Below are 11,365 nucleotides of genomic sequence, written 5' to 3' on the forward strand. Positions count from 1 at the left end.
ATGTCTAAGTGTATGATATCTATGTGTATGGTGTCTATGTGTATGGTGTTTATGTGTATGATGTCTATGTGTATGATGTCTAAGTGTATGATATCTATGTGTATGGTGTCTATGTGTATGGTGTTTATGTGTATGATGTCTATGTGTATTGTGTCTATGTGTATGATGTCTATGTGTATGGTGTCTATGTGTATGGTGTTTATGTGTATGATGTCTATGTGTATGGTGTCTGTGTGTATGATGTCTAAGTGTATTGTGTCTATGTGTATGATGTCTATGTGTATGGTGTTTATGTGTATGATGTCTATGTGTATTGTGTCTATGTGTATGATGTCTATGTGTATGGTGTCTATGTGTATGGTGTCTATGTGTATGGTGTCTATGTGTATGGTGTCTATGTGTATGGTGTTTATGTGTATGATGTCTATGTGTATTGTGTCTATGTGTATGATGTCTATGTGTATGGTGTCTATGTGTATGGTGTTTATGTGTATGATGTCTATGTGTATGGTGTCTGTATGTATGATGTCTAAGTGTATTGTGTCTATGTGTTTGCCGACTGCCAATGAAAACAACAGAAGAAGAAGCTTGTGACGTCACCGGGTGGTTTCCGGTGCTACATGTAAACGAAGACGTTTCACTGCAGAGCTTCGGCTTCGGGGACCAGACCCAGACTTTAGTCCAGACTCCCAGACTTTAGTCCAGACTCCCAGACCCAGACTTTAGTCCAGACTCCCAGACTTAAGTCCAGACTCCCAGACCCAGACTTTAGTCCAGACTCTGAGGGATGGACTGACCAAGGCCCGGGAAGATGTCCATGGAAGACCCGTTCTTCGTTGTGAAAGGGTGAGAGATGCTGCTAGAAATGCTAAGCAAGCTAACAACAATTCCACATCATTCTCCGATTTAGCTGCGATTATCAGAATAACCAGTTAACCTAACTTAAATAACCCGTTAAACTAATGATAAATAACCAGTTAAACTAATGATAAATAACCCGTTAAACCAATGATAAATAACCAGTTAAACTAATGATAAATAACCAGTTAAACTAATGATAAATAACCCGTTAAACCAATGATAAATAACCAGTTAAGCTAATGATAAATAACCCGTTAAACCAATGATAAATAACCAGTTAAACTAATGATAAATAACCAGTTAAACTAATGATAAATAACCCGTTAAACCAATGATAAATAACCAGTTAAACCAATGATAAATAACCAGTTAAACTAATGATAAATAACCAGTTAAACTAATGATAAATAACCCGTTAAACCAATGATAAATAACCAGTTAAACTAATGATAAATAACCAGTTAAACTAATGATAAATAACCCGTTAAACCAATGATAAATAACCAGTTAAACTAATGATAAATAACCCGTTAAACCAATGATAAATAACCAGTTAAACTAATGATAAATAACCAGTTAAACTAATGATAAATAACCCGTTAAACCAATGATAAATAACCAGTTAAACCAATGATAAATAACCAGTTAAACTAATGATAAATAACCCGTTAAACCAATGATAAATAACCCGTTAAACTAATGATAAATAACCAGTTAAGCTAATGATAAATAACCCGTTAAACCAACGATAAATAACCAGTTAAACTAATGATAAATAACCAGTTAAACTAATGATAAATAACCCGTTAAACCAATGATAAATAACCAGTTAAACTAATGATAAATAACCAGTTAAACTAATGATAAATAACCAGTTAAACCAATGATAAATAACCCGTTAAACCAATGATAAATAACCAGTTAAACTAATGATAAATAACCAGTTAAACTAATGATAAATAACCCGTTAAACTAATGATAAATAACCAGTTAAACTAATGATAAATAACCAGTTAAACCAATGATAAATAACCAGTTAAACCAATGATAAATAACCAGTTAAACTAATGATAAATAACCAGTTAAACTAATGATAAATAACCCGTTAAACCAATGATAAATAACCAGTTAAACCAATGATAAATAACCAGTTAAACCAATGATAAATAACCAGTTAAACTAATGATAAATAACCCGTTAAACCAATGATAAATAACCAGTTAAACTAATGATAAATAACCAGTTAAACTAATGATAAATAACCCGTTAAACCAATGATAAATAACCAGTTAAACCAATGATAAATAACCAGTTAAACTAATGATAAATAACCCGTTAAACCAATGATAAATAACAAATTAAACTAATGATAACAGAAACCCTTTAGTATGACTTAGTTTAACTACATAAACTAATGTTTCTGATAACTAACCAGTTAGCTGGTTAACACAGGCTTTACTGCAAAGAAATGTCTAAATGTTGCTGTTCGTTTCCATGGTTACATTCTGTACTGGTTTTGTACTGGTCTTTTACCAGTCCTTTACTGGTCCTATACCAGGTTATCTCAGGTGCATGTGTGGTACTTAGACCTGGTTCTGGTCTTCAGGGAGGTCCAGAAGGCCGTGAACGCGGCTCAGAGCCTCCATCAGAGATGGAAGCAGCTTCTGCAGGAAAGGGGCGGAGCCTCCAGGGAGGAAATGGACTGGACAACCAATGAGCTGAGGAATAGTCTGCGCTCCATCGAGTGGGATCTGGAGGACCTGGAAGAGACCATCAATATCCTTTTTAAGAACGGAAGTCACATGACCACAGCCAGGTGGCAGGTGATGTTCTGGTGACTCATGCAGGCGGTAAAAGTCGATTTAAAGGTAAGCGTCTTTCTTAATGGTCCGTGAACGCATCGTGGAGTCCAACCCAAAGAAATTCAACCTGGACGCAGCCGAGCTTTCCAAGAGGAAACTCTTCATCACCAACACCAGGACCACAGTCAAGGTAAACACACCTGTGTGAGCGCTGACCTCATGTATTCCCAGCAGCAGTCACATGATCAAGACTCTGATGGTCTCCGTGTTCCTCTGGTAACCACTGGTACTGCCATGTGCTCTCATTTAATTTTTTTTCTATAATGCCACTAAGAATGTGTTCTGGTTTTGTGATGGCGCGCTGGTTGTGATCATGTGACCTACCTGATCGGGTAGTGTCCTCTCGCTGTTCTGAATAAATGTTGTGTACCTACAAACGTTCAAGACAGAGCAAGTATGTGTGCTGAGTGGTGGTCATGTTAAAGGCTGCGTAAAGACTGGTCTGCTAAGCGCCGGTCTTTGTTCTGAAGGAAATGAAGGAACGGATGTCTAGTCCGAGCGTTGCCAGCGACGACAGGAAGAACAGACAGGTACCTGCTCACCTGGATACTGTATCAGTCCTGGTCAGAGGTTCTGGTTTGCTCTTTGACATCTTCTTCTGATCTTCAGGTTCTGCTCGGTGAACAAGGTTCTCAGGGGCCCATCTGGCAGCCTGGTCCAGTCAAATATGGCCGATTGGACCACCAGCTGCAGAGCGCTAACTCTCAGTTCATAGAGGAACAGCAAGTCCAGCAGCAGGTGAAAAACCCGTTCAGCTTCAGATTCTTCAAGACCCACAACCCCGCAGGTTTTCCATGTTTCCTGGACCAGATTAAAAGGATCTAACAGCCCATCTGGTCTGTTGCAGCAGGAAACATGGAACATCTGTCGGACTGTGGGTCTCGTTGGACTAGAATGAGTAAACCTGCTGGAACCGGTTTCTGGACGCCACTCAACCGCTCATTGGTCTTTCTTTTCCAGCTGATCGCTGAGCAGCAGGAGGAACAGCTAGAACTGGTTTCTGGAACCATAGGAGTCCTGAAGAACATGTCGGAGCAGATTGGCATGGAGCTGGATGAACAAGCCGTGTAAGATCCAACTCCGTAGAACCGAGATCTGGCAGAAAAATCCGGTTCTACTGGCAGTCGAGCCAGATTCTAACAATAAAACTAGTTCCGTTGACAGTAAAACTTGGTTTTACCCAACTTTATTTAAAGAGAACTTTAACACGTCAATTCAGGGTTGCAGGAAGCTGGAGCCCATTCCAGCACTCACTGGCCCACAGGTAATAAAAAACTAATCATTTATAATAATAGAAACCCACTTTTACCCAATATCACCTGTGCATCCCCTCCACAGCCATGCCAGATGGTACAGGACACCACCCCTCCCATGCCCACCTGGTCTGCCTCCCCATTCCCCAAACAGCCCAACCTACCTGTCTGGTAGAGGGTTTGGGGCCTTTCCACGCATAGTTTAACTCTGCCATGAATAAGCTGCGCCGAAGACCATGTTCCACATCATCGTCTTCTTCAACATGCTGCTTGAGTCTGCAGCTTAAAGCAGATCAGGAATCTGCAGAGCGGACAGAGTTCAGCAGGTCGTAGGTCTGGATTAAGGAGTGAAGGTAGACGGGAGACGTTTGACTTGTTGTTTTGTAAACCAGTGAAGAGCGATTAGCAGCGGAGTGACATGAACCAGTTTGGGTTGGTTGAAAACCAGACGTGCTGCTGGTTCTGGATCATCTGCAGAAGTTTAACCAGCATGCAGGCAGACCTGCCAGTAGGGAACTGCAGTAATCAATGTGTGAGATGACCAGAACCTGAACCAGAAGCTGAGTCGTGTGTTCTGTCAGGTACGTCTGATTCTCTTGATGTTGTAGAGAGCATGTCGTCAGGTACGGGCAACCGAGGCAACATGGACCTTAAAGGTCAGCTGGTCATCCACCATGACACCCAGATTCCAGGCAGCAGACGTAGGAACAAGTGTGACAGAGTGGAGCTTCACACGTATCTGCAGAGGTAAGGAAGGATCGGCTGGACAGACAATGAGGTCTGTCTTGGACAGATGGAGCTGAAGGTGGCGATCCTTCATCCATGCAGAGATATCAGCAAGACAAGCTGATATTCTCAGTGAAACATTGTGTCGTCTGGTGGGAAGGAGAGGAAAAGCTGAGTGTCATCTGCATAGCAGTGGTAGGAGAAGACATGAGAGCTTCTAACTGCACCAAGTGAGGAGGTGTATGGTGGAAAGAGAAGAGGGCCGAGCACCGATCCCTGAGGCTCCCCTGTTTTCATGTCATCTGGACACTTCTCCTCACCAGGATACTCTGAAGGATCTTCCTGAGGGGTAGGACGTGGACCAGGAGAGGACAGATCCAGAGATGCCGAGCTCAGAGAGTGGAGAGGAGAACCTGATGGTTGGCTGGGTCAGAAGCAGCAGACAGGTCCAGCAGGACCAGGACTGACCGGTGGATCTGGTCCAGCTGGACCAGGACTGACCGGTGGATCTGGTCCAGCAGGACCAGGACTGACCGGTGGATCTGGTCCAGCTGGAGGGAATCGGTAACCGACAGGAGAGCAGTTCCAGTGGAATGGCCTCGCCTAAAGCCAGACTGATGTGGATCTAACTGGTTTCTATCATGGAGGAACTGGGAGAGTGAAGACGACCCGCTCCAGTAGTGTGGACATGAACGGCACCAGTGGGACCAGCCGGTAGTTTCCAACCTGGACTGGGTTGAGTGTGGGTTTCTTCAGCAGCGGGGTGACCCGAGCTTGCTGGAAGACAGAGGGAAAGACAGCGGATTCCAGAGAGGAGATGATAATATGGGTCACTGCAGATTGATTGGAGGTAAAATGCTCTGCAGGATGTCGGTAGGGACCGGATCCAGAGGACAGATAGTGGCTTTAGAGTTGACTAGAAGTTTAGAGACTTGGTCCTCATTCAGAGGGCAGAAAGAGCAAAGTGAGGCACCACTAGCTGGATGTGGTGGACTGAGCTGGTCAGGCTCAGAGAAGTGATTCCTGATGGTAGCAACCTTCTCAGTAAAACAGGAAGCCAACATGTCTGCAGTCAGCGTGGCGGGAGGCTGAGCAGCTGCTGGAGAAAGAAGACAGTTAAAGGCCATGAACAGCTGCCGTGTGTTGGGAGCTTTGTGGATCTGCTTCTGATAGAAGTCTATGTTGGCAGCCGTCAGGCTGGATGTGATATATTCTTTATAATATTCAGCTAAAGAAGCATCTGGTCCTGGAGCTTCATGTATTTTAAAGCTTCATGCAGTTCCTCTACTGAAGTGGGTGAACCCAGAACCATTTCCTGATCCTGTTGTAACTTTGGAAGATGATGGTAGCTGAGAAATTCCTCAATGCTGTTGTCTGATGGATCCGTTTCTCAGGAATATAATGTTTTATAGAAATCCCTAAATGTATGGAGGATATTTCCAGCTGAATCCGTAACAGAGGAGACGGTTGTTTTCTCTTTGTTTGCTTTTATTTGATTAACCAGTTATCTTCCAGATTTGTTGCTATGTTCAAAGTTCTGCAAGACTGTTTACATTAAATCAAGTTCTAAACTGTAGAACCAGGGTTTTGTTGACAGTAGAACCAGGTTCTAGCAGTGGAACCTGGTTCTGAATGTTGTCCTTCCTGCAGGATGTTGGATGACTTCAGCCATGAGATGGACAACACTCACTCCCGACTGGACAATGTGATGAAGAAACTGGCCAAAGTGTCTCACATGACCAGCGGTAATCTGCCTAGTAACACGTGACACTGCTGTGGGGTGGGTCTGAAACTGATTTATTCATTATCATTTCTTTGCAGATCGGCGGCAGTGGTGCGCCATCGGTGTGTTGCTTGCCATCCTGATGGTCATCATCATCCTCTTCTTCGTCCTCTGACTGCAGCATTTCTCACGTCATCATGTTTTCTGGTTCATTCTGCTCCCTCTACATATATAAACCTGTATGTCTCTATACGTTAGCGTGGTAGCAAGCCTGGACGTCCACCAGGGGGCAGGGTAGAGTTCTGACCTCCGACAGAAACAAAGATTGAGACAATGTCCAGCAGATATGTAGAAAGAGGAGACGGGGAAGATGGAGGACGTCTGACAGGATTTTAAACGCATCACAGCTTTTTCCTCTGGTCTCCACACCAGCTCAACGCTGCCCCCCATGGCTTCTGGTGGTACTACTGTCATCAGGGTATCCATCCAAAACGGACCAAATGGTGTACGTAAAGAAGATGGAGGACATGCTGCGTATCAGTCTGTTGACTAAAGTCTTAATGAACCTTTAATCCGTGTCTATTGGACTCACCTGGACTGCAAACTGCGTTGGACTGCATCACAATGGACCCTAGTGGACTCTTGTGAACTTTACTGGACCCTAGTGGATTCTTGTGGATTTTACTGGACCCTAGTGGACTCTTGTGGACTTTACTGGAACCTAGTGGACTCTTGTGAACTTTACTGGACCCTAGTGGACTCTTGTGGACTTTACTGGACCCTAGTGGACTCTTGTGGACTTTACTGGAACCTAGTGGACTCTTGTGAACTTTACTGGACCCTAGTGGACTCTTGTGGACTGTACTGGACCCTAGTGGACTCTTGTGAACTGTACTGGACCCTAGTGGATTCTTGTGGATTTTACTGGACCCTAGTGGACTCTTGTGGACTTTACTGGACCCTAGTGGACTCTTGTGGACTTTACTGGAACCTAGTGGACTCTTGTGGACTTTACTGGACCCTAGTGGATTCTTGTGGATTTTACTGGACCCTAGTGGACTCTTGTGGACTTTACTGGACCCTAGTGGACTCTTGTGGACTGTACTGGACCCTAGTGGATTCTTGTGGATTTTACTGGACCCTAGTGAACTCTTGTGGACTTTACTGGACCTGAACCAGGTCTATCCAGGTACATGTATGTAACTAGACCTGAACCAGGTCTATCCAGGTACATGTATGTAACTAGACCTGAACCAGGTCTATCCAGGTACATGTATGTAACTAGACCTGAACCAGGTCTATCCAGGTACATGTATGTAACTAGACCTGAACCAGGTCTATCCAGGTACATGTATGTAACTAGACCTGAACCAGGCCTATCCAGGTACATGTATGTAACAAGACCTGAACCAGGTCTATCCAGGTACATGTATGTAACTAGACTTGAACCAGGTCTATCCAGGTACATGTATGTAACTAGACCTGAACCAGGTCTATCCAGGTACATGTATGTAACTAGACTTGAACCAGGTCTATCCAGGTACATGTATGTAACTAGACCTGAACCAGGTCTATCCAGGTACATGTATGTAACTAGACCTGAACCAGGTCTGTCCAGGTACATGTATGTAACTAGACCTGAACCAGGTCTATCCAGGTACATGTATGTAACAAGACCTGAACCAGGTCTATCCAGGTACATGTATGTAACTAGACCTGAACCAGGCCTATCCAGGTACATGTATGTAACTAGACCTGAACCAGGTCTATCCAGGTACATGTATGTAACTAGACCTGAACCAGCTCTATCCAGGTACATGTATGTAACTAGACCTGAACCAGCTCTATCCAGGTACATGTATGTAACTAGACCTGAACCAGGTCTATCCAGGTACATGTATGTAACTAGACCTGAACCAGGTCTATCCAGGTACATGTATGTAACTAGACCTGAACCAGCTCTATCCAGGTACATGTATGTAACTAGACCTGAACCAGGTCTATCCAGGTACATGTATGTAACTAGACCTGAACCAGCTCTATCCAGGTACATGTATGTAACTAGACCTGAACCAGCTCTATCCAGGTACATGTATGTAACTAGACCTGAACCAGGTCTATCCAGGTACATGTATGTAACTAGACCTGAACCAGGCCTATCCAGGTACATGTATGTAACTAGACCTGAACCAGGTCTATCCAGGTACATGTATGTAACTAGACCTGAACCAGCTCTATCCAGGTACATGTATGTAACTAGACCTGAACCAGGTCTATCCAGGTACATGTATGTAACTAGACCTGAACCAGGCCTATCCAGGTACATGTATGTAACTAGACCTGAACCAGGCCTATCCAGGTACATGTATGTAACTAGACCTGAACCAGGTCTATCCAGGTACATGTATGTAACTAGACCTGAACCAGGTCTATCCAGGTACATGTATGTAACTAGACCTGAACCAGGTCTATCCAGGTACATGTATGTAACTAGACCTGAACCAGGTCTATCCAGGTACATGTATGTAACTAGACCTGAACCAGGTCTATCCAGGTACATGTATGTAACTAGATCTGAACCAGGTCTATCCAGGTACATGTATGTAACTAGACCTGAACCAGGTCTATCCAGGTACATGTATGTAACTAGACCTGAACCAGGCCTATCCAGGTACATGTATGTAACTAGACCTGAACCAGGTCTATCCAGGTACATGTATGTAACTAGACCTGAACCAGGTCTATCCAGGTACATGTATGTAACTAGACCTGAACCAGGTCTATCCAGGTACATGTATGTAACAAGACCTGAACCAGGTCTATCCAGGTACATGTATGTATTAGACCTGAACCAGGTCTATCCAGGTACATGTATGTAACTAGACCTGAACCAGGTCTATCCAGGTACATGTATGTAACTAGACCTGAACCAGGCCTATCCAGGTACATGTATGTAACAAGACCTGAACCAGCTCTATCCAGGTACATGTATGTAACAAGACCTGAACCAGGTCTATCCAGGTACATGTATGTAACTAGACCTGAACCAGGCCTATCCAGGTACATGTATGTAACTAGACCTGAACCAGGCCTATCCAGGTACATGTATGTAACTAGACCTGAACCAGCTCTATCCAGGTACATGTATGTAACTAGACCTGAACCAGGTCTATCCAGGTACATGTATGTAACTAGACCTGAACCAGGCCTATCCAGGTACATGTATGTAACTAGACCTGAACCAGGCCTATCCAGGTACATGTATGTAACTAGACCTGAACCAGGCCTATCCAGGTACATGTATGTAACTAGACCTGAACCAGGCCTATCCAGGTACATGTATGTAACTAGACCTGAACCAGGCCTATCCAGGTACATGTATGTAACTAGATCTGAACCAGGTCTATCCAGGTACATGTATGTAACTAGACCTGAACCAGGCCTATCCAGGTACATGTATGTAACTAGACCTGAACCAGGCCTATCCAGGTACATGTATGTAACTAGACCTGAACCAGGCCTATCCAGGTACATGTATGTATTAGACCTGAACCAGGTCTATCCAGGTACATGTATGTAACTAGACCTGAACCAGGCCTATCCAGGTACATGTATGTAACTAGACCTGAACCAGGCCTATCCAGGTACATGTATGTAACTAGACCTGAACCAGCTCTATCCAGGTACATGTATGTAACTAGACCTGAACCAGGCCTATCCAGGTACATGTATGTATTAGACCTGAACCAGGTCTATCCAGGTACATGTATGTAACTAGACCTGAACCAGGCCTATCCAGGTACATGTATGTAACTAGATCTGAACCAGGTCTATCCAGGTACATGTATGTAACTAGACCTGAACCAGGCCTATCCAGGTACATGTATGTAACTAGACCTGAACCAGGTCTATCCAGGTACATGTATGTAACTAGACCTGAACCAGGCCTATCCAGGTACATGTATGTAACTAGACCTGAACCAGGCCTATCCAGGTACATGTATGTAACTAGACCTGAACCAGGCCTATCCAGGTACATGTATGTAACTAGACCTGAACCAGGCCTATCCAGGTACATGTATGTAACTAGACCTGAACCAGGTCTATCCAGGTACATGTATGTAACTAGACCTGAACCAGGCCTATCCAGGTACATGTATGTAACTAGACCTGAACCAGGCCTATCCAGGTACATGTATGTAACTAGACCTGAACCAGGTCTATCCAGGTACATGTATGTAACTAGACCTGAACCAGGTCTATCCAGGTACATGTATGTATTAGACCTGAACCAGGTCTATCCAGGTACATGTATGTAACTAGACCTGAACCAGGCCTATCCAGGTACATGTATGTATTAGACCTGAACCAGGTCTATCCAGGTACATGTATGTAACTAGACCTGAACCAGGCCTATCCAGGTACATGTATGTAACTAGACCTGAACCAGGCCTATCCAGGTACATGTATGTAACTAGACCTGAACCAGGTCTATCCAGGTACATGTATGTAACTAGACCTGAACCAGGCCTATCCAGGTACATGTATGTAACTAGACCTGAACCAGGTCTATCCAGGTACATGTATGTAACTAGACCTGAACCAGGTCTATCCAGGTACATGTATGTAACTAGACCTGAACCAGGCCTATCCAGGTACATGTATGTAACTAGACCTGAACCAGGTCTATCCAGGTACATGTATGTAACTAGACCTGAACCAGGTCTATCCAGGTACATGTATGCAACTAGACCTGAACCAGGTCTATCCAGGTACATGTATGTAACTAGATCTGAACCAGGTCTATCCAGGTACATGTATGTAACTAGACCTGAACCAGGCCTATCCAGGTACATGTATGTAACTAGACCTGAACCAGGCCTATCCAGGTACATGTATGTAACTAGACCTGAACCAGGCCTATCCAGGTACATGTATGT

The 11,365-nt window shown here is 44.0% G+C and overlaps 1 protein-coding gene across 2 annotated transcripts; it reads left to right on the plus strand.

The window, feature by feature from the left end:
* Nucleotides 1–628: 628 nt before the first annotated feature.
* stx6 (syntaxin 6) lies at nt 629–7,609 on the plus strand. 2 transcript variants are annotated; one of them, XM_079245029.1, is made up of 8 exons: nt 629–846; nt 2,468–2,684; nt 2,770–2,853; nt 3,194–3,253; nt 3,333–3,461; nt 3,684–3,790; nt 6,353–6,447; nt 6,524–7,609. In XM_079245029.1, the coding sequence occupies exons 1-8, from the start codon at nt 812–814 to the stop codon at nt 6,598–6,600; spliced, it is 804 nt and encodes a 267-aa protein (XP_079101155.1). In that variant the 5' UTR covers nt 629–811; the 3' UTR covers nt 6,601–7,609. The 2 variants fall into 2 exon arrangements, with proteins under 2 accessions (XP_079101155.1, XP_079101154.1); XM_079245028.1 differs by having other exon boundaries at nt 2,468–2,637; nt 2,759–2,853.
* Nucleotides 7,610–11,365: the final 3,756 nt, after the last annotated feature.

The sequence above is a fragment of the Telmatherina bonti genome, assembly GCF_933228915.1.
Source record: "Telmatherina bonti genome assembly, chromosome: 8".
Classification (NCBI taxonomy): Eukaryota; Metazoa; Chordata; class Actinopteri; order Atheriniformes; family Telmatherinidae; genus Telmatherina; species Telmatherina bonti.